General features: G+C 35.9%; 3 protein-coding genes across 4 annotated transcripts; 1 reads left to right on the forward strand and 2 right to left on the reverse strand.

Moving 5' to 3' along the window:
* Window positions 1-1,595: 1,595 nt before the first annotated feature.
* Window positions 1,596-9,802, reverse strand: LOC125825995 (uncharacterized). The gene is made up of 18 exons (XM_049505288.1): window positions 9,512-9,802; window positions 7,524-7,649; window positions 7,239-7,361; window positions 7,087-7,149; window positions 6,171-6,278; window positions 5,382-5,459; window positions 4,780-4,872; window positions 4,560-4,646; window positions 4,216-4,317; window positions 3,965-4,084; window positions 3,778-3,840; window positions 3,310-3,443; window positions 3,044-3,125; window positions 2,888-2,946; window positions 2,755-2,800; window positions 2,016-2,107; window positions 1,853-1,922; window positions 1,596-1,736 (listed from the first exon to the last, which is right to left on the reverse strand). The coding sequence occupies exons 1-18, from the start codon at window positions 9,746-9,748 to the stop codon at window positions 1,665-1,667; spliced, it is 1,755 nt and encodes a 584-aa protein (XP_049361245.1). The 5' UTR covers window positions 9,749-9,802; the 3' UTR covers window positions 1,596-1,664.
* An 878-nt stretch (window positions 9,803-10,680) lies between these two features.
* LOC125826012 (clathrin light chain 1-like) lies at window positions 10,681-13,800 on the forward strand. The gene is made up of 3 exons (XM_049505308.1): window positions 10,681-11,085; window positions 12,836-12,989; window positions 13,101-13,800. The coding sequence occupies exons 1-3, from the start codon at window positions 10,745-10,747 to the stop codon at window positions 13,536-13,538; spliced, it is 933 nt and encodes a 310-aa protein (XP_049361265.1). The 5' UTR covers window positions 10,681-10,744; the 3' UTR covers window positions 13,539-13,800.
* A 478-nt stretch (window positions 13,801-14,278) lies between these two features.
* LOC125825993 (cold-responsive protein kinase 1-like) lies at window positions 14,279-24,232 on the reverse strand. Of its 2 annotated transcripts, XM_049505285.1 has the most exons (7): window positions 24,061-24,232; window positions 21,740-21,898; window positions 18,788-18,900; window positions 18,191-18,401; window positions 17,879-18,116; window positions 16,844-16,991; window positions 14,279-15,033 (listed from the first exon to the last, which is right to left on the reverse strand). In XM_049505285.1, the coding sequence occupies exons 2-7, from the start codon at window positions 21,813-21,815 to the stop codon at window positions 14,707-14,709; spliced, it is 1,113 nt and encodes a 370-aa protein (XP_049361242.1). In that variant the 5' UTR covers window positions 21,816-21,898; window positions 24,061-24,232; the 3' UTR covers window positions 14,279-14,706. The 2 variants fall into 2 exon arrangements, with proteins under 2 accessions (XP_049361242.1, XP_049361243.1); XM_049505286.1 differs by lacking the exons at window positions 21,740-21,898; window positions 24,061-24,232 and having other exon boundaries at window positions 18,191-18,414.
* Between the last annotated feature and the right edge of the window lie 555 nt (window positions 24,233-24,787).

Here is a 24,787-nt window from a genome sequence, read left to right on the forward strand (position 1 = left end):
GTATTAATTATTAGCCAGCAAGCAGCAACACAATATGTATCCAAATACAATTGGTTCTCTTCTCCTTTTGTTGGTTTTTTCAAGTAATTACTCTTTCTTCTTTTGCAAACTTATTATTCCCTAGGATTGTTGTAGTGAGATGAGGAGATTTTTTAATTTTTGATTAGAGGTTTCGAATTTGAAGATAAAGAAAATATTGATAGAGAGGTGTTTCACCTTTTAGTGAGCATTAATTCACATTTATATTGAAGGGGGAAACATTCTCTATCAGAATTTTATTTTCTTTCTTATAATTCTGAACTTGATGCCTCTAATTAAATGTAAAAAAGATCTTGTTCATACGATTACAATGTTTGTTGGTCCTAGGATGTGTTCAGTATGGAGGAAAATATTTGTCAAATGTTCGATTTTCATGTTTGTTTGATCAATTTTTTGAAAGATGCTCTATATAAATAGAAAAAACAAGTTTCTTAGAAATGATTTTTTTTTTGTTTGTAGAGATTAGGTTTTATGTCCCTCTCCGGAATGTAATTTTATTCATTTATTACGAGGTAGGATTCAAGAATGAAAATGACTTCCACATGTGGCATTCCTCATATATTATTGATTGTGTTCACTCCACCCTCTAACACATCTCATCTTCATCCTCACCCTCGTAGTCGTCATTCTGCCACCGCACCTCTCATAGTATTTTTCTAGATTCTATACAAATGCTTTTAGATAATATTTTTCACTTACATACCATACATGTCCGGATGCACACCCTTTGCTGAAAATTAATTATATGATATACATAGGTTAAATCTTAGTTATTATGAGTATATATATTTACTTTTTCACACCCTTATTAACATAATTAAACAAAAAGGGAAATTTACACACCTTTCACCAAATTAATAGCTCCACCAATAATACCAATACCAAACAAAAGCAAATAAATAAGAAACATACTTATTTTCCTCTACCGAACACAACCTTACTTTATATTTTTAAGTCTTTCTTTTTGTTCAGGCATAATATTTATTAATTTAGTCTCACATGACATCTATGCCCTCTAATTTTGAGTATGCATAAGTAGACACTAAACACATGCGTCCTATGCAACATGAAAAATTCACATCCTACGTGACATTCTATGTATATTATGTCGCACAAGACAAGTGTGTCTACATGTTCAAAGTTGGACGACATAAATGACACAAATGAAGTCAAGTTAAAAAGCACATTTATATATAATATATGTAATCTAACTATATGAAATTTGATATAACAGGTATATTATTACATGAAGTGGAACCAAGAAATGTTGTGTTTATGCATTGTGGCAAGGATAGTGACTGTGACTTAATATGTCGTAACGCTGAACATAAGGTTGAACCATTATGTTATAAGCGTTATTGTATCTGCGACCGCAGATTCTTCTGCATGAATGATTTTAGCTGTAAACTTCAACCAATTCATTGTGATGATCATAGTGGCAAATCTTTTCAATGTATTCATAACATATGTAGATGTCTTTAGTACCCTTGGTGAAAACAAAAATGAAAAATGTTGTGATTTAAGAAAAAAAATCATAATTCATATATAAGGTTGATATAAGATATAGTTTATGCTTCGTTTTATGTGTTTTGATAAACTTTGCAAGATGGAACACGAAATTCGCCTCAAAACTTGAAATCTTTCTTCTTTGACTTGCCATCTTTTTCCTGCAACTTGCGTTTCTTCTTCCTCTCATTCTGCAGCAGTTTCATCAATGTCAGAACTAGTGAACATTGAGATTTACTACGACAAGAAACGCAAAAGGACTCTGAGAAAGAGTAATAAAGATGCAAAGATGAAATAGTTAACATACCTCTGCTACCATGTCACTGAAATCCTCTCTCTGAGAACGCAACTTCTCTTCCTCTCTAGCTTCCTCATATCTATAAAACAGAACAAAAAAATTTCAGCAAAAATCGGGAAAATTCATATGAGATCCTCTGAATCAGAACAGTGTTACTAGTGTTGCTACTCACTTGGCTGGCAGGACATTGTCCATCAGTTCCAACTCTTCGGGTGCCAAAGTAACATCAACTCTATCTGATTTCTGACCTTTAAGCAGATCGACCTGCAGTGGAAAATTCAAGCAATTACCACAAAATTCTAATCGAAGGGTCAATAACAGAATTGGCACAAACAGGGAACAATCATGAAATACTGAAATCGGGCACAGAGAAAAGATGATATACTGATGTGGCATATCATGGTCTTCAATTTAATGCATTTCCATTCAGCTAACAAATACTTTTAAAAAGCACCATTTTATGTTATATCAATTGACAATACATTCTTTCCAGCTTTGACAAGCATCGCACAATCAGATGCAAAATATAATTATAAAAGCCAAATAGAACTGCAAGCGAAAACCTCCTATCACAGCACCAAGTTCACAAACAGCAAGCTTCTATCAAATACTTGGGGAGAAAATGGTCCAAACTGGGGTTTCAATAATCCCATCAATAGGAAGAGAATAATCCATCCTATGAACACATGAAAACTACAATAATATAACTTCACAAGTGGGGTTTCAACAACCCCATAAGTAGGATGAAAACAATTCACTCTTCTGACGAATTTCACATGAAGGATAACAATTAACAACAGAACAATCATAATGTCATTGCTTTCTGCATTCAACAGTTCATAAAGTCAACGATCACATGAAGTAGCATGTCAATGCAGCAAACAAAGAGAGAGGACAAGAGATTTCATTACCCTTTTGGCAGCAGTCTTGTCTTGAGTGCCAGTGTTAATCACATACCTGTACGGCCAAAGTAAAAAGAGTTAGTATAGAGAAAAAAGAGAGGTGCCTGATACAACTTCTGCACAAGTTTAAACATGAACTCACGTATGAGTTGTTCCAAGAAGAGTTCCTGGAGCTATCTTTTCTTCTTTCTCTTCAAGCACCTTAACAAACAAGTAGATGGTAGTGAGATTTTTGACAAGGAGAAAATATGTGTCTATTGGAATGCAAAAAATAGCAGGCCACATATAGTGCTATTACTTGGTAGAGAGGCTTCTCAGGCTCCTTCCTCTGCTGCTTCCGAAGGTCAATAACATCGGGAGTCTCAACTCCAGTTGGAGTACTATACAAACGAACAAACACATTGAGAAATGATACCTCAAATGAAGTTGAATTTAAGTATTGCTTCCACAGTGCATGTTCGGTTTAGAAAGGAGAACTGAAAATTAGGGGAATAGGGGCAGTTTGAGCTAATAAAAGCTTTCTACAGATATTGTATGGTGTTAAAAGTTTGGATCAAGTGATACCTCGAAAGACTGTCCACAGACTGAATACCATCTTCCAACTCATCTTCCTCCATCTCTTCTTCCACTTCCTCTTCCTCCTCTTCTTCCTCTTCCTCCAAGTCACCCCAATGCTTAGTCTTATCAACGGGTTCATCCTAAGCATGACCATAAATGGCATGACAAACGTAACCAAAAATAGGATCTAAGAACACTGGCTATGGCAATTACAAAGACCACATACTTGAATTTTTTGTTTAAAAAGAACTATCAAGCATTCATTAATGAGATGCTTAGATATTTTTCATGGTTACCAACACCTACAATAAGTTTCACAAACTTCAAATTGGTGTGTTTCCAAACATACATGTTCTCATAGGTAATGCTTGTTATTTCAGCTGGCCTGGAACTACCTTGAAGCAAAATGTTACTCCAAGAACTTACTTAAAGAAAGAAACAACTCCAGCAAATACAATATACAAGTGGGAATACCTCGTAATTAGGATGGTCTTGTTGCACCACACCAAAGACATCTCCATATAAAGGGCGCCCATACTATTTCAAACAAAATAGGGAGAAATGTTGAGAATAATAAATAATTACAACAAAACACCATCTTCACAATGTGATGAGCAAAATGTAAAAGGTTCCAATAAACTGAAAGGTTTCAGAATCTTACTTCATCAACAGGTGGTTTACCCCAACCTCCAGGCTGATAGCCAAACTTGGCTCCTGGTGGAATAGGAGCATTGAGACCGGGAATCTTCAATTGAGGATATGAAGGTGGAGGACCGTATCTCTGCCAAAGACAATTGTGAGTTGGAAAGTGTTAGCAACGAAACCCAACTATCTAGCAAGACGACAAGAAACTTAAGGGGACCAAAATGACCACATCCAATAAAACAGAACTTAAAATTTATGCCAACTTACCTGCATATTAATAAGCCAAGGAGGAGGAGCGCCTTCGGGCATACCAAGAGCCTCTTTCAGTTCCTGAGAAAAAGTCCCAGGTTTCATCTCCCTCAACTTCACCTGCATATAGAAATCAAAAGATGATGCAGCTGTGGAAAAGAAAATCTAAACACTGGTATAGCCAATGCAACCAACACCATCAAACATCTTAATCTAAAAGTGTACATCAATAAAAACTGTCTCATTTTTATTCTCAAGAAATTGATGAAATACCAGACGGCTGAGAATGACCAAAGTTGTATGCAAGCTAGATATGAAAGAAGCATATGACCATTCAACAATGTCAAAGAAAAATTCTGTACCTCAAACTCTTTTCCTTCGTAATACAGATCCCCGTGGCTACTCAACTTTGGTTTAGTCTGGTACTTAAAAAAGGCATCATGGAGAACCTACATAACATGATATAAAGACTCAGCAGAACAGTACAGCAACCAACATTTAACCAGAAATATCCATGCACTTGACAAGGTATGGACTATTTTGCAGTTCAGTATCAACAAGGAACCAAGGAAAATTGGGAACCTGATAATCAATATCCATCTTTCCCATTTTTGGCTGCATCCGCTCCCGCTGCTTTTGTTTAAGCTTTTTACTGTCCTCCTTTTCAATGTAAGCCTGCACAAAAAGAACAAATAAGATTACAAAACAAGGTCAAGCATAAACATACTAGCAGAAAAGATCATATACCGCACCTTCTCAAACAAAAGATATTTAAACATCTCATTCCAGATAAATACTTCTGGCATATGTTTACTACATAATTGAAGCCTATCTTTTTTCCAAATTAAAAGAATTATGTTGTTAGGTCCATATGAAGATAAGTCAACATAAGGAAGTACCAGGTAGCATCTTCTCTTTGTTGAATTATGCTTATCTTTATCCATTCATTATCAGATGTCTTGCTGAAATGAAGGCTTTCATTTCTTAATGCATTTCTTAGTGCAAGTATTTTAAAAGTTCAGAAAAAATTGCAACAAACCATCAGAAAGTCCTAGCTTGGCTCCATCAACATCTAGTTTAAGTTCCATTTATACAACAAAAAAATCCCTATTCACAAGGCCACCACAGCAAGAAATATATAAGCAAGAAATATATAAGAAGAAATGGAACAAATTTCGTCATACTTGTCTAATTTTCTCAATTCCGGTCGCAGCTATAAAGTCAGGCAGTTGAAACGGCTGTTTCTCGATACCACGTTTCCCCTGAAAACCAAATTCAAGGCTTGATGAGATAAAATGTAACACAAGAAAGATTAACAATATCATATCCAAAGAACTAGAGAGTGGATTGGATAGACGACCACATTGGCCAATAGTACCAATAGATTTAACCACTTCAAGCATGAATAATGCAAAGACAACTGAAATAATTAGAGTTTCTGCAGTGGGAACATTAAAGTTACTTGAACTTAAAGGACTTAATGCAACTATACTTTTCAGAACTTTTTATAGGAAAATGGAGCTAAAGAAATGTCTTTTGACCAACCCACACAAATAAACAGAGGAACGCTGCAACCCCCAACCCACACAAAATAAACAGAGGAATGCTGCAACCCCCAACCCACACAAAATAAACAGAGGAACGCTGCAACCCCCAACCCACAAAATACACACATAGAATTATGAAGAATCCCATTTGTCAAAGACCTACATGTTGAGGCTCCACCAATGTCAAGGCCGCCCTCCTGCAAGAACCACATATATACATATAAGACAAACTTCATTGACTTTATCCCATCATCCCCTTCCCAAACCAAACCCTCTAAAATTTAACCCAGTTCTATCCTTGTTAATTGTTACATGAAGTGGAAGAGGTACAAAATATTGTGCACTATGTACTAACATTGGCCTATTTTTCTTTTTCTTTTCAAAATGTTCGCAACCTAAATATATGAATAAGCAGTGTTAACTGACCTGCAAAAATTTTCGTTTTTGACTCCAGTGTCGTGGGACAGGAACAGTATTTCGGTAAGATTTCAGATATACCAAAAGCTTAGGGTCTGCAGCAGTAGCGTCCCATACCTAAACGACATACAACACACCAATAAAGAAAAAAGTCTACAGTTAGAACAGTAATTTACTACAGAAGTCAATGGCAGTAGTCAAAACAAGACAAGTAAGATGCCGAATACACAAGAAATCAATGTAAAACTATCCAAGGGTGCAAAAGAACCTGCATCAGATCATGCAAAAGCTGGTTCCAGTCTGAGGAGAAGGAAAAGATGATGACTATAATGTAGATGATGATGAAATTAAACAACACTTATTATCATAAGAGGATCTCATCTATGCTATGCTGACGCTTTCATTGGGATTATGTATGGAAAAGGTGTTGGTATGAAGTTCATGCCCAGATCTGGTTAATTTTTAGGTGGGATGACTCTTCTGGACAAGTGCTCAATTAATAGTAGGAGGATAACAGAAAGAAAAAATCTTTTGGCCTGCCCCAGGATAAATTTATGAAGAGGATAATATCAACTACCTTTGCTGTATGAGCATTTTGACCTTTTTCATAGCAATAATATACTAGCGCTCATATGGTTCCACATTTGTTAATTGATTCAAAGCATAGAAACACAACAAAAGACAAAGCAGATATTAGAAAGGGCACGGACAAGGAACTCTTAGGGACTTGCTGATACAGCATGATTGTGAAAGGATAAGAAAAACACAAAACTAGGTTGTTCGCCAGAGATACAACCTTATTTTAGCTGAGAACAGAGAAATGTACATTCCCCAAACTGCATAGGGTAAATAAATATACTAATATGCAAAGTTCGCAAGTATCAAAACAAAATAATAATATGTAATGTTTGCCACCTATCCATACCTCAACTACATCAGGTCTCGTGCAGATTTGTTTCAGTTCTGCAATATTCATCCTACGTTGAAGCTGAAATTGAGAAGTGATTCAGTCTTAATCTACTCAAGGTGAACAATAGAAGTAGCTAACTACAACAGCAAATAGAAGTTGATATTGACCTTTTTCTTTTTGTTAGAAATACCCTTCTCCCTTGGCTGAGCATCTTGCTCTTCCTCCGAATCTGAATCATCCTTTTTCTTTAAGGCGGCATCGGCAGCAGTCTCGTCCTTTTTATCATTCTCCTGATATTCCAATAAAAAGTTATGCAAATGGAAAATTCTTGAACTGCGGTAATATATTTCAACAACTTGAGAGATATAAGGAGATTGGAGGCCCAACAAAAAGATCAGGTAATGACTCAGAGTTCACATAGCATCATATACCAAAAATGAATTATTTTTTACCTCAGAACCAGTAGCAGCTGTGAAACTGAATTTTTCAAAAACCTTCCTGAATTCCTCATCCAACTCGCCATCTAATTCTGCCTTCTCTGGGACATATTCCACTTCAACTTGCTCCACCACCAGGGACTGCAGAAGATGAGGCCAAAGCAAGTTCAAGATCAGTAGCTCAGAAAATACATGTTACTTTATAAAACACCATAAATGTATAAAAAATTCATAAATACATTACAACTAAGGTATCTTTTAGAAACAGTACTATTTTATCAAACAATAAAAACTCTGGGACAGACCCCAACATATAACAAAAAGTTTCTCGAAAAAGACGAGGCATGTCAAAATAGAAGTTCATGCACGTCTTCAGCTGGAAAAAAACAAATTAACTATAGCCAAGCTATGATGGAACTGACCTACATCAGACATCCTTTTTCCTCAGAATGACAAATAGGCGAACATTGTTTTTCTTAATAACTAGCTGGACCTTGGAGATTCACAAATAAACAATGCTTATACACACTATACCATGCAAAAGAAAATAACACAAGCAAAGCAATTACCCTATAGTAATAAAAGAAACCATATCATTAGCTTTATCAAAAAGAAGACCATATCATCAGCTTTATAAAAAAGAAGACCATATCATTAGTAAATTATATTTAGGCCTATATACACATGGTAGTAATTAGGTCAAACAGCTACAATTAACCCTAAAAAATGTGTATCAAGAAATTAACAGGATCTTCTAGATAAAACTCTCACATGCACATAATTTTGAAACACAAGAAAAATCAGAAAAATATAATTTTGAAATATGAGAATAATCATAAAAATAACTCAACATCCACTACTCCGGGAAAACAAAACCCAGCTCAATCAACAATGTCAAAGAAGAAAAGGTATTCATTTTTTGGGAGAAAATCCTTAGAGATCATCAAAAGACTCAAGTGAGAACATATGCATAAATCATAATTCCATGTTATACTATATGTAACCATATAGTAGTCCCCAAGGGAATGACTGAGTAATTGATCTTAGGAGTAAAACCTATAGAACTCAATTTCAAATCTTATCTACAGCACTCAGTTGGAACCCATTGTTGTAACCTTGATAAGCAGGCTTACCAAGGTGTGCCGCTCAAGCTGCCACATTAGATATCCACCTATATAAATATTGCTTATTCAATAATATTATATGTTGTTTCCTTTCCTTCGATTACAGTAGTATCTGTTGTTGCTACTATTCCCTTCTCCTTTATTTTTAGCGTCATTTACTACGGTATTTCCTTTCCATACTTGTTTTGTACATGCTTCACTTGAGCGAAGGGTCTACCGGAAACGGTCTATCTACCTCCACAAGGTAGGGGCAAGGCTGCACACACACCATTCTCCCCAGATCCACTTATGTGATTACACTAGGTAGGTCGTTGATTTTATCAGTAAAAATAGAGCCTTTAAGGATGCTCCTACTAAGACTGTTTAACACACTTCAGCTTGAAAATACTCATATTGAGAAACTAGAATTGCATGAATCAAGTTTCAGTAAACATCTTCGAATATACTCTGAACTTAGGAACAAGAAAAATTGACACGAATACTTACTCTAATTATTCTTATTTTCATCATTCCCAACTTATAGGAGAATATGGAGAGGTTGAGGAATAGTATAGAAGGTTAGTAAGTAGTCCACTGTTGTTTCATTTCCCTTATCAGTAGTATTATTAGTAATTCTCCTACTATTGCTACATTATTTTCTATATGCTTCACTTGAGCTGAGCATCTATCGAAAACAGTATCTCTACGACACGAAGGTACGGATAAGGACAGTAAGGTTACATACACATCACCCTGACTGGACATGTTATTGTTATAATTTCCAATTTATAAAACCTAATTCATCGAAAGATCAACACAGATGCTTAAATAATTCATAAAATATATATCTCCACTAAAACAATTACTCATCAACTACACCTCAGATTAATCCAGAAATACCTTCTGTAGATCGGAATTCTCCTTATCAGTATCACCAGCACCGCCATTAGCTTCGTCGGTAGCGGCTGTGTCACTATCTACTCCACGAGACGGTACCTTATTGTTTTTCTTCTGCTTCCGCCGCCTACGGCCCCGCTCGCTCACCTTTGATTTCCTAGAGCCGGTGTTAGCATCAGTGTGTTTGGATTTCAAATCTCCGTTAGCATAGCCGACGGTGTTTGGTACATCAGCCGTCATACTTCCGGCCGATTAGAGATTCGATAATTGATCGGAGAAAGTTATCGTTATCAGCCCTAATCAAGTAGAGATGGGGTAGTTCTATTGTTTTATTGAGCCAACTGAATAGAATAATTTTTTTTATTCGGCCATCTATACGCACATTAAAGTAACGCATCCTATTATAGAATTTCGAATTTACAGAGCAAATTTTTTTTTTTATTTGGGAGAAGGCACAAGTAATTCTAGATTATGATCGAAATCTCAGAGACATATCTTAATTAAATTAAGGTTATATTGCCTCTGAATTCATTTTTATATAATATTATACATCTTTTGGCTTATGTGACACACCTCGTGACTCCACGCAGTTGAGGCGCGTGTGATATATTTGAATGTCACGTAAGCCAAAAAGGTATATAAAATTACAAAAAAAAATGAATTCAGGGGTAATAAGACCTTATTTTAATGAAAGTGTATCTCTGAAATTTGAATCATAGTCTAGAGAGGCTTTTTCCCTTTTTATTTTTATTACCTATAGAACAAAGTCTTGTACCAAAGTGATTTCAAAATATATTTATTAAAATTTTGTTGATATTAAATTTTATTTATTTAATAAAATATTCTTTTATAATGTAGAATCAAATTATTAGTAAGAAAATATTTATAAAACAGCTGATGGTAAAATTCTAAAAATACTTTCAATATGAAATAGACACATCAACGAAGAAGTTTGAAATTTTAATAATTTTACTTTTAAATAAGTTTTTTATCAAATTTTGTGAATTGAAGATAATAAAGTGAGTTTTAAACCTTTTTTTTCCTTTTGAATTTGATATAACTCAAAATTTTATGTAAATAATAAAATACGAAATTTATAAAGTTTACTCCAAGATTTTGCGAAGATTTAAAATAGATATTATTTTCTTCTTTCTTTTTTTAAGCTTTTGAGGACAAGTATATAAAGAGGGATCCAAAATTCCAATACAACAGAGAGAAAGCACAGAAGAGAAGAAAATGGCTTCGTTCGATTCGATCAGCATGGACGGCGATGACTCTGTGGCGACGGCGGCAAGTCCTTCCTTCCACGACGGCAACTACTCCGCCGCCGACACGCCGGTTTATGAGGAAGTTACAGTAGATCACGTTTCTCACACAGTCAACAATCCCGATCCCTACGGGTTCGGGTCGGGTCAATCAACTCCTTTTGGTGACTCTGAGACTCCGATCGCTGATGGAAATGGTAAGGCTTACGATTTCGGTGAAGATTCTGAAGGAATTTTCAGCTCCGATGGACCGGTACTTCCTCCTCCTAGTGAAATGAGAGAGGAAGGTTTAGCCCTACGCGAATGGAGAAGGTTAGCTTTGCTTTTGTTTCTGGAATTTGAATTTTGCTTATTACTACAATAAAATTACTACTTGATCCCCAACTAGCTAGAGTCAACTATATGAGTCCTTGATATAATATCTGTTAAATACTATTGTGTATTCTCTTCGTTAAAATAAGTTTATGCAATTTGGATCCTGTTCTGCATATGCTTCCCTTAGATATAAATTATTTTGGTAGATCTGTTTATATTTGGTAATTTGCTAGAATTGACAATAATATCAATAAGATTAGGCTTTATTTTGGTTGGTAAGTCTTAGTTGCTTGGACTAATCAGTCGCCACAACTGTGATTTGATGTCCACTTCTTTTAATTACTTAGCAGATCTGATGTCGGACCCTAGTAGATCTGCAAGTTTTATTATTTTTCTTCCTTAGTTAATTGGCGTTTTTATCGGGGATAAAAACATTCATTTGATAGCCTCGCAAAAACAAGAATGAGAGGTGAAAAAATTTAATTTTTTTGTTAGTATTTCATGAAAATTAGCTAGATCTCTTGTTTCCTTTTCTTTTTTTTTTGAGTACCATGGCCAGGATGTTGATTCGCGGGTAGTGGGAAGGAGATTTTCTGTAGGAATTGAACTTTGCCTGCTCTAGAGCAAGTGAAGTTGGCAACCACTGAACCAAATGTGAAAGGCCAAATCCCAAACACATTGGACTTATCTTGCTAGTCATTGTTTGCAGGAGAATCAGTTTGTTATTTTGAGTATTTTCTGTTATAGATGATATAGTTACTGTTGCTTTAAGAACACAATACTATTACTTCGAGATGATCTATTTGTGATATAGATGATATAGTACATATTAATCATAAACTAGTGGAGACTCTAAATGGGCAAGCATCTTGGTTGTCTTTGACTATGTATCCATTTAACTAGTTAACTAATAGTAGAACACAAATAAAAGAACTGTGGTATTTGAAAGTTGATGATTTTTAGCTTGAAATCTGATGATGATTATCAGCATTTTAGAAATAGAATCAATACAAAAGAAGATTAGTTTAAAGGAACTCTATTGGACAGTTTGATTTTTCAATCAATTGTGAAATGTTTATAATATCGCAGTCAAAGAATGTAGGTTTGACTCTCAAGAAGCATAGTAACCTGAAATTGGATTGCCGGTATAGTTCTTGGAGCAATAATAACGTTTGTAGTATATGGTTTCTTTTGTGTTATTCTTCCCTTTCCACCTTTAGATCTAAAACTTCGGTAATTTGTTGAAGTCCCTAGGGAGTAGGGTCAAATGATTTTCTTTTATCCTTTCATTTGCTGGATATTTTTATTGTATTGGAGTCGACTCATTGCCAAATTTAAAGGATAATTAGAAGTGCGGGAAAAATGAAAACAGTTGGCAGTATAGGTAATTCCATTTTGGTTAAGGAGAATAACAAGTCATTAATGTTGATCTTGTTCATATGATAATGTCAGAGGCATATGTGGACTTACTTTGGATCATCGTCAATTGGTTATGCAAAAGGTGCTTCCCTTCTTGATCTTTTAGAATAATTTTAAAAGATAAAAAGGAAGAAGTAGCGTGGAGGGTGAGGTCGATGTGTGATAGGTATCAGAGTCCATTGATGCTTTTGGCTGGATTCAAATCAGTTTCTCCTTTTTCTGTTCCGATAATTGATAACAGTTAATATTTGTCATGAAAACAGAAATGGTACCCTGAATACTATTTTCCTTATTAGATTCGTTATAATTTGTGTTTTGGGGGATGCAGGCAAAATGCTGTCCGTCTTGAGGAGAATGAGAAAAGGGAAAAAGAAATCAGAAACCAAATTATCGAGGAAGGCGAAGAGCATAAGAAAGCATTCTATGAGAAAAGAAAGCTCAATATTGAGGCCAATAAGACTAACAACCGAGACAAAGAGAATGTAAGTTTTTTTTCGGGGAGCTGTCAGTTCCACCCTATTCACTCTTACAATGTTCCCATATCTCTAAATTTTGTTTTGTTTTTCCTTTTCTTTTATTTCCTGTTGAAACAGGTGTATGTAGCTAATCAAGAAAAGTTCCACAAAGAAGCTGACAAACAGTATTGGAAAGCCATAGCGGAGCTCGTTCCTAATGAGGTTCCGAATATTGAGAAGAAAGGAAGGAAGAAGGATCAAGAGAAGAAACCATCCGTCACAGTCGTCCAAGGACCCAAACCTGGAAAACCCACCGATCTTTCAAGGATGCGTCACATCTTGGTGAAGCTTAAGCACAACCCACCACCTCATATGCTACCACCACCACCCGCACCTGTCAAGGATGACAAAGCTGGTAAGGATGGAAAAGATGCTAAGAACACTAAAGATGCAGCAACTGAGGGAACTGCACCTGCTACCGGAGACAGCGTACCTGCTAGTGAATCCAGTGTTGATCAGGCAATTACTCAGACACTAGAACCTGCTGCTACTGCAGAGGTCTCTTTATTCTCTTGAGGGACAAGAAAACATCCATTTTGGGTACTCCGTATTCTGTGCCTTGCTAACATTCCGTTGATTCAAGGAGAATGCAGCTGCATTTTGTTATTCTAAACATCAAGATCTTTTATTTGTAATCGCAGTCTAGACGATTTTCATGTTCATAGAAAGCTTTTTTCTCTCTAATGTTGATAATCTTTTAACTTTCTTTATCTTTGTGGGTTCTGTGGCTGACCTAGAGGCTCCATTTTGTATCATTTTATGTCATGATTTTATGTGTTACAGAGGCACTAAAACTATTCCTTCTTTCTCAAATTGTTTGACATCATTTTCTTTTTTCAAACTATCACAAAATGATTGATACATCTTTGTATTTAGTACTTCACCTTAAAGTATTTCATTTCGCTCTTAATAATGGAGTAGATTCTAGATCACAAGTTTAAAAAGGCAAATGCTATGGGATGATCACATGTTTAAAAGTTTGTTTTTCCGAAGATTTTAAATTATATCACATAAATTGGAATGAACCCGCTTGACCCATGAGCAAATCCAAGACCAAAAGTAAAAAAATTGTTAAACTTGAAGTTTTTATCCAACAAGTGAGGCAAAAATCATTTTTGTATACCACTCGTTGTGAGCACACACCACTTGGTGCAATGAGAAGTAGTATCACATACGAAGACGAGAATACATCAGAAAGAAAAAGTAAGCGTATGCAGACCTTACCTGTAAAGAGGCCGTTTAAATAGACCTTAGACTGAAGGGAAAAAAGAAGTAAAATAAAATTTTAAAAATAAAGATTATACAATTTGACTTGTCTTCTCATTCTATGCATACAAGAGAAGAGACTCTTTAGATTGATGAAAACACGAACTCCTTTAAGGACAAAACCAAATAATCAGAAAGAAAAATAGAGTATCATTTAGTGAATTTCCTATGGCTTCTGGCTTCTGGCTTCTGCCACAACTCTAGTTGGTGCACACATTCGAAACTCCGGGGTGTATGGACCTTCCATATATCCTCTTTCCGACTTAAATACTAGACTTCATTTGCTGCACGATCATACTCATGAAGTGCACTTAATCCACATATCACGTGTTGCATCCTTATCACTGACCAAAGCCCCGCGGGGTAATAATAATTTCTTCCTAAATAAATTCAATTGCCATTCACAAAGAGTAATTGATTATCTAGGTGTCACCTGAGTGATTGTAAGGGGCACAGAACTCATTTGATGACTTGTGCTGCTTTCAGATGACTTCAGTTTTAGTTGTGAGCTACTAAAACCACCCGAATCTTGGAAAAATCCTGGTGGTGTGAGTTCTTTCTCGTTTAGCTTGATGTTTCTTGTGAGCATGTCAAGAACCTGGCTCATCATCGGTCTTCGATTTGCCTTTTCTTGTGTGCAAAAGAGAGCTACCTTAATGTACTTGAGGACCTCTTTTTCTGGAAAATCGCCCATTTCTGGATCAACTAACTCTAACAGCCTTCCCTCTTCGTAGAACTCCCATGCCTGATTCAGTAAATTGTAATTCGATTTGTCATTAGATTAAAAAAAAAAAACCTTTGGCAGTTACAAGAATGTCAGAAACTGTATTATCAAGACCAGATATCATAAATTCGCAAGAAGACAAAAAGGATAAGGAACGGATTGTACTTTGTTGTAACCTTGAAAAGTTTCCTCACTATTTAGCCTGAAAACTGCAAGATTCAACTAGCAAAACCACAACATAGCAGTGTATTCTCACATTTCTTGGTGTAGCTTACTCTTCGTCTACCTTGAGTTGAGGGTCTATCGAAAACAACCTCTCTACCTCTGAGGTAGGGGTAAGGTCTGCGTACACTCCACCTTCCCCAGACCCTACTTGTGTGGGACTACACTGGGTATGTTGTTGTTGCTGCTTACTCTTTGTCTATTTGTATGACTGGTAAATGATCGTGAAGACAACTATATGGCTGCCTCCCGGCTTACGGCCTTTACACTACTACTATGATGTGAGTGGTTCAATTATTATATTATAGCAGTATCAGCGAATCAAGTGAGGACATCTAGAAGTAAACAGATAGAAATTCATACAAGAAAATTAACTTCAGAAACGCCTCTCTGTAGCCTTCCTTAACGACACACCCACTCACCCCCCTAAACCAAAATCCAAGACTGAAAGAAAGACCACATAGAAATTCATACAAGAAAAATTAACTTCAGAAACACCTCTCGGTAGCCTTCCTTGACGACGCACCCACTCACCCCCCTAAACCAAAGTCCAAGAATGAAATAAAGACCACATTTCTGAACAATCATACAGCACCTATTTGGTACAACAACTTGGACAATTGGGCTTTAGATCCTCCGTCCCGGAATAACATGAATCCTTGATAGTCGGCACAATCTCCTATAGCTGTAAGTAGCATTTTTACTAATGAATACCTTGTTGGATCAGCTCAACTTTGTAACAGCATTTTCCATTTGCACTCTTGGGGCCTTTATCCCAAATTGGTGAAGCAGGTTCAAATTTTCTTTTCATGCTTTTTTTCCGTCACTCTGAATCTAAATCTCACCAAGCACACATTTTTATTTGAGACTCCAAACAACTATGCCTTAGAGTCAAGTGTATGAATTCTCCATTTCCATTCCACTCTATTTGTGCTCATTTCATTCCAGTACTAGTAAATAAGAGGTTCTCTAAATCTCACAGATATTCATACTCTAATGGATAAACCTCTAACGAGACCAAAGACTAAAAGACTACTGGTAAACGATGGACCTAATGTTAGAGTAATTTTAATACAAGGAACCTAATATAAGTGTAATAACAGTGACCAAACCTTAATTCAGACTAGTTGGTATTTGTCTATGTAGATCCTTTGCTTCCAACATCTTCTGTTATAGCTAAAACCGTATTGATTTTGGTAAAACTCCAACAACTGTTCACTTTGCACAACACTAGGAGGAGTAATAAAAGATAAATCATACACTCACCAAATGGAGATTTTTACAAGACTACTTATTTATAGTATTGGCAAGAAATTTCCCCCAAATAGAGCATGATGGGTAATTCAATATTCAACAACCATCCAAATTAGTTTGAGATTGAGACAGATTCTGATTAATATATACTTATCATAGATAGATTCACCCCTATTATCTATAGAATCACATCTTGACATGCTTAGAAATTTTCAATTTTTAAATAACAATAATCAGTATATGAAAATAATAGTAGCAAATGCAAGTAAACAAATCATGCTATAGACTATTAATGCTATTGAGAACCAGAATGCATATCTAGAAAGAAATTAACGACTTTGAAAATTATACCCACCGATTCAAGGAGTAACTTCTGCCCTTGCCATGTCCCACTGCTACTACTCCTGCCACTTACTGTTTCAAGTACTAGGACCCCAAAACTGTAAACATCAGCCTTGGATGTTAATTGACGGCCCATTACATATTCAGGTGCCAGATAGCCACTGTTTGGAAAAGAAAAAGATGTAGAAATAAGAACACTGTTTTCAGTTACCCCATGACACCATTTCAAAATTTAAAGCATGAGACCTGGGTTCTCTAACACCAAACATTCAGAACTTCAGTAGTTCGAGGCAGATTATAGAATCCACTACTTTTCTTAGTTGACACAATATACGTACAAGAATAGGGTAAAGACGGTGAATTCATACGACCAATACACACATATATCAGGCAAGGGGTAGCAAGGTGCTATGAGGAACATTTGTTCTTGATTCTTGACCACCGGAAGAGGTAAAATATGAGTAAACACAGTTCAGACAAGACAGTTCTTAAAAAAAAATAAAGAATCAATTTAGATATGGCAAGACAGTTCTCCAATTTTCCCATGTTTGGCTGGTCAAAATGGTTAGAAAATATTTTCTCTAGGAAAACAAGTTACTTAAAAATGAGAAAAATGACTACTCTAATGGAGTAGGAAAACAATTTTCCTAAGTGACTTTCCACTCCTTCCCATCCTCTTAACACACCCCATTCCACCCCTCTACCACCAATAACCCCCAACCTCCACCACCCCCACTCACATAGTGTTTGCCTACATTATAATAAATGCTTTGAGACTATTTTCTGCATACTTACAAAACACCAAAAATAAATAAGAAAATCACTTATTTTCAAAGAGTTTTCCATGGAAAATATTTTCCTTCGTTCCAAACACACCTGGTGAAAAAGTACCTTCTACTTATTTAAAAGGTGTATATAAAAGATTTATAACGATACCCAACCTCTAAAATAATCAACACTCACGCTCACCGAACTCACGGATGAATGGTGATATCAAGTATAGCCACGGAAAACATTGAAGCATCAGCAAGAAATTCAGGAGACATACGTGGTTCCTTTTATCTGCGTGGTGATGTGAGTGATATTATCTGGAAAAAGCTTTGCCAGTCCAAAATCTCCAATTTTTGGTTTATAATCCTTATCAAGTAGTATATTACTAGCTTTGATGTCCCTGTGCACTATATGTGGCACTAATTCTTCATGTAGAAAAGCAAGACCAGTACCGGTACCCAAGCAAATAGCAGCCCTTGTGTCCCAGTCTAATTTGATATTACTTGTACTAGAACCTGCAAAGCAAGCACCATTTTCAGTACCCCATTCATAGATGGTGAAGTACTTCTTTGATTCCAAGCAAATTTACCAAACAGTGCTCGATCAAGGCTCTTATTTTCTAAATATTCATAGACCAGGATCCGGTTAGTTCCATCAAGACAGTATCCAATCAACTCAACCAGATTGGGGTGTCTGATATCTGATATAGTTTCAATCTCTGTCAAAAATTCACGCAACCCCTGTCTCGATTCAGCAGAAAGCGTCTTCACAGCAACTTCCATTCCATTTCTTAGAGTTCCCTACAAAGTTGCACTAAAGTTGAATCATCATTCAACAAACATGGCAATGCACCATAAGAATTAAGTCCAAGGACTTTGTTCACTAAAAGTCTTGATGTCATATTACATATATGCAAAAACCATGAACTGACACTGGCAGGTGCAGGACCTAAAATGTTTCTGAAACAACTTTCTTTAAGAGGCAGAAAATATGAAAAGCTAATCACATCGTAAGTAGTAACAAGTTTGGAATACAAAATTTTGGAGAACTGCAGATAAACATCTAAAGGTTTTGGCAATGTAATTCTGTGAATTGCACCATGCGAGTCGCATGCAAATGGAAGTTGTCCATGCAATAAAGCTCAGGCATATAAATGGGGAGAAGTATTTATAGGATAGAGTTGAACCTTGTATACTATTCCAAAACCTCCTCGCCCTATTTTATTACTTTGATGGAAGTTGTTGGTTGCTCTTCGTAATTCACTGTATGAAATATTCTTTGTCTTTGCAGTGGAGCGGCCTGACAGAAAAAATATTAGTGTGTCCATGAAAAAGAAGGTAAAGATTACAGTTGTTGCAGATAAGAGATGGATAGAAGTATATCTTAAGCAACAAATGTAAGGCGTCAAACTTTGACCAAGAATAGAGTGTAAGACATTGCATCTTCACCAAATTTTCATGGTGGCCCCGGAAACAACCACTAGATGGAACTTTTTCATCCTTTAACTGTGAGAATTGATGCATGGCCTCTGTATAACTTTTTACACATCACTTGGTACAGTAAACTTTTTTTTAATCAAAGTAAGTAATATTGGTGCTACTTGACCAATCCTTTTATCCTTACCATTTATAAGATGATCTGAATCAGATATATGTGCAAGCTAGTTAGTGGAATACTCAAAGTTCTTCTTCTCGCTCGTTGTGATACTATTTGATGATTACACCTACCACATTAGTTAGTGTAAGAGAATTTCCATTTTTCCAGATTCCGGAGCAAATTTGGAGCAAGTCCTTTTATGTGCTTTGCAAAGCATACCTTGTCCAAGCTGGATAACGGAGAAGGGTGCAATCACTTGACGGCCAACGTAAAAAACAGTCTAATTATAATATGAATTCTCTAAATACTGGACAGATTGGTCACATAGTCAACCCCAACTAATCAGATTGAGGTGTAATTGATTGATGGACTTTTTTCTTTACATTTCGAATCAAAGGCAAAGTACAAATTGACCCCTTGGACCAAGATCAAAATGTCAACTGCTTCTGGAACATGTCATCATCTATATAGCTTATATATATACACTAGTATCATATTAGATTCGCTCCTAATCACAGATTTCCAAACCAGATCCTCATTCTTCATCCATATTTGAGGTTCTTGGAGCCACTTTGTTTTTACGTGTGACCAGCCTAGTAAGACACTCAAAGCAACCCGAAAGGCCATTCTCCATACAGGCATTTGTCTTTCGAGCAGAGGCATTTACCTTCTGTACTTGAGATATACCTCTCTTAGAAATGCCTTCTTCTTTCTTCAACAAAATTAGCAGTTCATATCTGAAGTAACTAACGGTAGATTGCTTCATAAAATTACTATTTTATATCATATTTTAAGTTTTGTCTTTCCCTTTGGCTTCCCATTTAATCTCACCTTGCACATGCATTCACTAATATCAATTCCCACTTCAGCTTCTAATTATTCTTGCATACTTATATTACTAGATTTACTATGTCTGGTTATAATATGTTATCTTTTAATTTATTTCTATCTAAATAATCTGTCAGTCTGCTTCACTTCTCTTGGGCACTAAAAATAGCAAAAGCAATGTCCATTTTGACATGGTTGTAGCATATTTTGTTGACATGGAAAATGTTTTCTTAAAATATAACAATGAAAACTCTGAGGGCCAGCTGGCATATACAGTTTGAAACTCGGTAAATAATGGACACGACCCTCTATCTTTCACTTAGATACCAGGTTCTTGGTCACAGCAGAATTCGAACTCGTGATGTGCATCTAACCCAAACATCACTTGCGACACTCTTACCACTAAGCCACAATCCCGAGGGGCAAACATAGAGAAGGTTTTATTTCTAATGATTCACAAACAACTGACCAATAAATAGGTTTCATTTAGTGTACAAACCGCTCCATTCGTTACTGATAAGAAATGGATTTCGGACCCAACTCAAATACAAAAGCTAGATCAGGAGGTGAGGATTCACCTAAAAAAATATAAGGAGACCAAATCCACAATAGGCATGGAAAAACTCAACACCCCCTCCCCCCACCCCGCTCAGGGGCCTATCAACTGGAGTATAGACAACATAATATGGGGGTCCAATACCGGGTTAAACTAAGAATTAAGATGGATTTGTCTCAGATACCATGATAAGCAATGGACCTTGGACCTAACTCAACCCCAAAAAGTTAACTCATTGTTAAGATGTCCCACATCGGTAGAGGGATGGGAATTTGGTCTCCTTATATGGACTTGGACAAACCTCCCCTCATGAGCTAGCTTTTGAGGTTGAGTTAGGCCCATGTGTCATATCTTTACATGGTATTAGAGCCAAGCCCATCCCAATTTGTTGTTCACCGATGATGGGCCCCCATTTAGAAGTGTTCACGCTCCAATTGAGGTCTGGGCATGTGGGAGAGTGTTAAGATGTCCCACATCGATAGAGGGATGAGAATTTGGTCTCCTTATATGGACCTGGACAAACCTCCCCTCATGAGCTAGCTTTTGAGGTTGAGTTAGGCTCAGGTGCCATATCTTTACATCATAAAACGAGGATTGTCCAGGACCATACAAAGAGATCAAATCCACACCCCACAACTGACGTGGACAACTCAACAATTACACGCTTGTTTAAGTTGGTGCATAAATTACAAAAAGCAGGTCAATTAGTTTAAAATAAGCAATGATTACTGATTAGTGAGCTGGAAGTGTTAAAGAACTCGTATCCACAAAATGGATGTAAGAAGTTTCAGAATTGCAAATATGTAAAGGCAGCTCAAAGATATTCAGAGAGGGCCAAATAAAAGAGCAAGGGAGAAGACAACCAAATAATCTTGAGTGCATTTATGCATAAGCCCTGTGATTACAGCAGTCTAAGGGATATTAGATAACTAGATAAGGAAAGAGAGAAAATGAATTGGAGTGATTTACAGCTACAGAGTGCCGCGACAATCATGATAAATCAAAATGCCACATACAGATCAACCAGCTATAGAGGAATATAAGGGTTAACACTGAAGGCAATATAAAGTTGTGACAAATTCATCAAACAACTAAAAAGTTCACTCAACTGAGAACACAACTGATCAGCTAATATCCAAGATTCAACTATGCACCAACCTGCAGTATCTTGATGAACAAGATCAACACCCCTTTTCTGCCGCTGAGTTGAGGCACCAAAGCAGCTGCAATTCATTTCAATCTATACTTTAGTAGGTTCCTTACTTGACCATAGTGCCTCTTGACATTAGAATTACATGTTAACCATCCCCAATTTTTCTGTGACAAGTGAAAATATTCACAGTTGTGAGATATCAAAGGAAAATTATCATTTCTCTTTTCTTTCTCTTTTTTTGAAAAAATGAGAAGTGGAATAAACAGGACCAAATGGAGCAAAATGGATATCGAGGAACCATATAACTAACACCAACTGGTTTAGGATTGATGTATCACACCAATTTTAAAAGAAACACATTTCATTACCAAATATATGGCCTACAACTCATGTTGACTATTGGAAATTTAGGCATTCCACAGTTAATGTATTAAGTTTCTTTTGATTAAGTACGAAGGAAACAATTAGCTAAAATTCAACATTCTCGGTACCCAAAAAGAAAGAAATTGCATAAAAACACATATATACATAAACTACTATACATATATGCATCACAGCCTACAAATTTATATGCATATCAATTTACTCCAAAATCCATGTGAATTGGAAAATCACCCAAATCAGCAAGACCAAAATAAGTACATTCAAGCATCATCAAACTTATATTTCTGAAAACGTTTTTAAAAGTAGAACAGTAATTGAAGTGCAAAGAAAGCTGATGACTCTGATGCATTGAGGTAACCAAAGAATTAAAACAGAGAGGAGATTGCACTTGAGTCATTTGATGGGTTATATTCCATCTAAAAACGATTTAGTACAAGTAAATACGGTTTTAAACCCTAAAAAAACTCAGCAAAATGTAACATATTTAAGCTTTTGCCCATCTAAAAAATAGTGAGCATGTGCATATTTTAAAATTTTAAGTATTCTAAGCTAACATACTCTTGCAATCCTGCTTCAATAACATTTCTTTTGAGCCGATGGTCTATTGGGAACAACCACTCTGTCCCACAAAGGTAGAGGTAAGGTATGCATACATTCTACGCTCTCCGGACCCCATTTGTGGGATTGCACTAGGTATGTTGTTGTATTCTAAGCTAACGTACCAAAAATCAAAATTCTTGACCAATGATATAAAAAAAAAAAAAAGGTGGTCGGTGCACTAAGCTCCCGCTATGCGTGGTCTGGGGAAGGGCCGGACCACAAGGGTCTATTGTACCCAACCTTATCCTACATTTCCACAAGAAGTTGTTTCCACATCTCAAAACCGTGACCTTCCGGTCATATGGCAGCAGCTTTGCCAGTTGCGCCAAGGCTCCCGTTCTGACCAGTGATATCACTGTTTTCCAATTTGCTCTTGTTAGAGTGGGTAAGTCCCATACTGGTTGGGGAATGAGTTGGTGGTCTGCTTATATGGACTTGAACAATCCTCCACTCATAAGCTAACTTTTGGGGTTGAGTTAGGCCCAAGTGTCATATTTTTACAGCTCTAAGATAAAACTTCCATCTCATCTTCAGCTTTAATCACTTCAAACTCCTACATCTCATATTCAGCTTTAATCACTTCAAACTTAATTAATCTCTATACTACTCATCAGCATGACTAGAAACTTTTTGTAGCTTAATCACTTAAAACTTAATTAAGTTCTCACTGTGATCAACATGGCCAGCAATTTTTAGGAAAAACAAAAACAAAATATCCTCCAAAACCAGAAAATCAAATTGTAGCCAGGTCAATTCAAATCCTCAAACATAGTGTTTGCACCTTCGAAAACGAACAATTATGAGTTTAGAATTGCACTCGAGTCAATTATTACATTGTTTTCAACCTGGCCAGCAATTTTTAACAGGAGCAAGAAAAAACACGAAAATCAGGAAATCATATTCTAGTTTAGTTAAATCCAAATCCTAAATAGTATGTACTAATACAGATAGAGAAAAAACAAAATATCCACCAAAATCAGTGATCAAATTGTGGCTAGTTCATTTCAAATCCTCAAACATAGTGTTTTTGGAACTTCGAAAATGAACAATTATGAGTCAATTATTCTGTTGATGTCAACCTAGCCAGCAATTTCCAACAGGAGCAACCAAAATTTTTAAAAAAAATCAGGAAATCAAATTTTAGCTAGCTATATTCAAATCCTCAAACGTAGTGTTTATGGAGCTTCGAAAATGAACAATTCTGAATCAATAATTCTGTTGATATCAACCGGAGCAACAAAAATATTTTTTTGAAAAAAACACAAAATTCAGCAAATCAAACTGTAGTTAGCTAAATCCAAATCCTAAACAATAATTTAGAGAGATAAAAACTGTTACGTACCTTCAATTTTTGATGAAAACACAGAAAACTGAGTTTGGACTTCGGAGAGCCGTGAATATGAAGAAATGTGGAAAATATATGGGCGATTTGACAGTGAAAAACGACGTCGTCGTGGAAAAAATGATAGATGAAGAAGAAGAAGAAGACTTATGCAGCATTTTCATTTGTTCATATGGAGAGCTTTGATAGTGATGGATAAAGATATAACTTGACACTCTGTCAAAACGCTTTTTTTCTCAACTACCTTTTGGATTTTTTTCACCCCCACCCACCCACTCGTCTTTCTTTTTCCATCTCGATCGTATTGAGATTTAATTAAATTTAAATTCAAACATTACATGATGAAAAGTGTAATGATTTTAGTAAGATATCTTTTGTTGTTGACTCGAATTAGAGATTTTTTATTACGAGTGAAGAGATATGAATTACAAAAAAAATATCTATATGATGAAATGTATGTTATCAATCCACAAAATTAGAATAACAAAGTTAAGTACCAAACTTATTTTTTGGATGAATTTTTGAGACAGAGACAAAAATCTAAATGTAAACGTGGAATATTCATGTTTGTGCAAATATATGGTAAAGAAAATTATGATTGGGACATAATCACCTAGGGAAATGAACATTTGGTGCTTGTGTGTACCGCAAAATTTCCCCAAGTATGGGCGGAAATTCCAACATTAATTTCTTTTCACAAAAATCTTACTAGTATAGTTTAATTTAG

Source organism: Solanum verrucosum, unplaced genomic scaffold (genome assembly GCF_900185275.1).
Source record: "Solanum verrucosum unplaced genomic scaffold, falcon-dt-bn FXZP01000161.1, whole genome shotgun sequence".
Classification (NCBI taxonomy): Eukaryota; Viridiplantae; Streptophyta; class Magnoliopsida; order Solanales; family Solanaceae; genus Solanum; species Solanum verrucosum.

Coding starts and splice junctions, on each gene's coding strand:
- LOC125825995 (XM_049505288.1), bottom strand. CDS start 9,748: ATGACGGCTGATGTACCAAACACCGTCGGCTATGCTAACGGAGATTTG. Junction 7,650..9,511: donor AGAATTCCGATCTACAGAAG/GTATTTCTGGAT, acceptor CATCTTCTGCAG/TCCCTGGTGGTGGAGCAAGT. Junction 2,801..2,887: donor CTTCTTGGAACAACTCATAC/GTGAGTTCATGT, acceptor TTGGCCGTACAG/GTATGTGATTAACACTGGCA.
- LOC125826012 (XM_049505308.1), top strand. CDS start 10,745: ATGGCTTCGTTCGATTCGATCAGCATGGACGGCGATGACTCTGTGGCG. Junction 11,086..12,835: donor GCCCTACGCGAATGGAGAAG/GTTAGCTTTGCT, acceptor TGGGGGATGCAG/GCAAAATGCTGTCCGTCTTG. Junction 12,990..13,100: donor ACAACCGAGACAAAGAGAAT/GTAAGTTTTTTT, acceptor CTGTTGAAACAG/GTGTATGTAGCTAATCAAGA.
- LOC125825993 (XM_049505285.1), bottom strand. CDS start 21,815: ATGAATTGCAGCTGCTTTGGTGCCTCAACTCAGCGGCAGAAAAGGGGT. Junction 18,402..18,787: donor GTTTTGGAATAGTATACAAG/GTTCAACTCTAT, acceptor GCAACTTTGTAG/GGAACTCTAAGAAATGGAAT. Junction 16,992..17,878: donor ACGCAGATAAAAGGAACCAC/GTATGTCTCCTG, acceptor TTTTCCAAACAG/TGGCTATCTGGCACCTGAAT.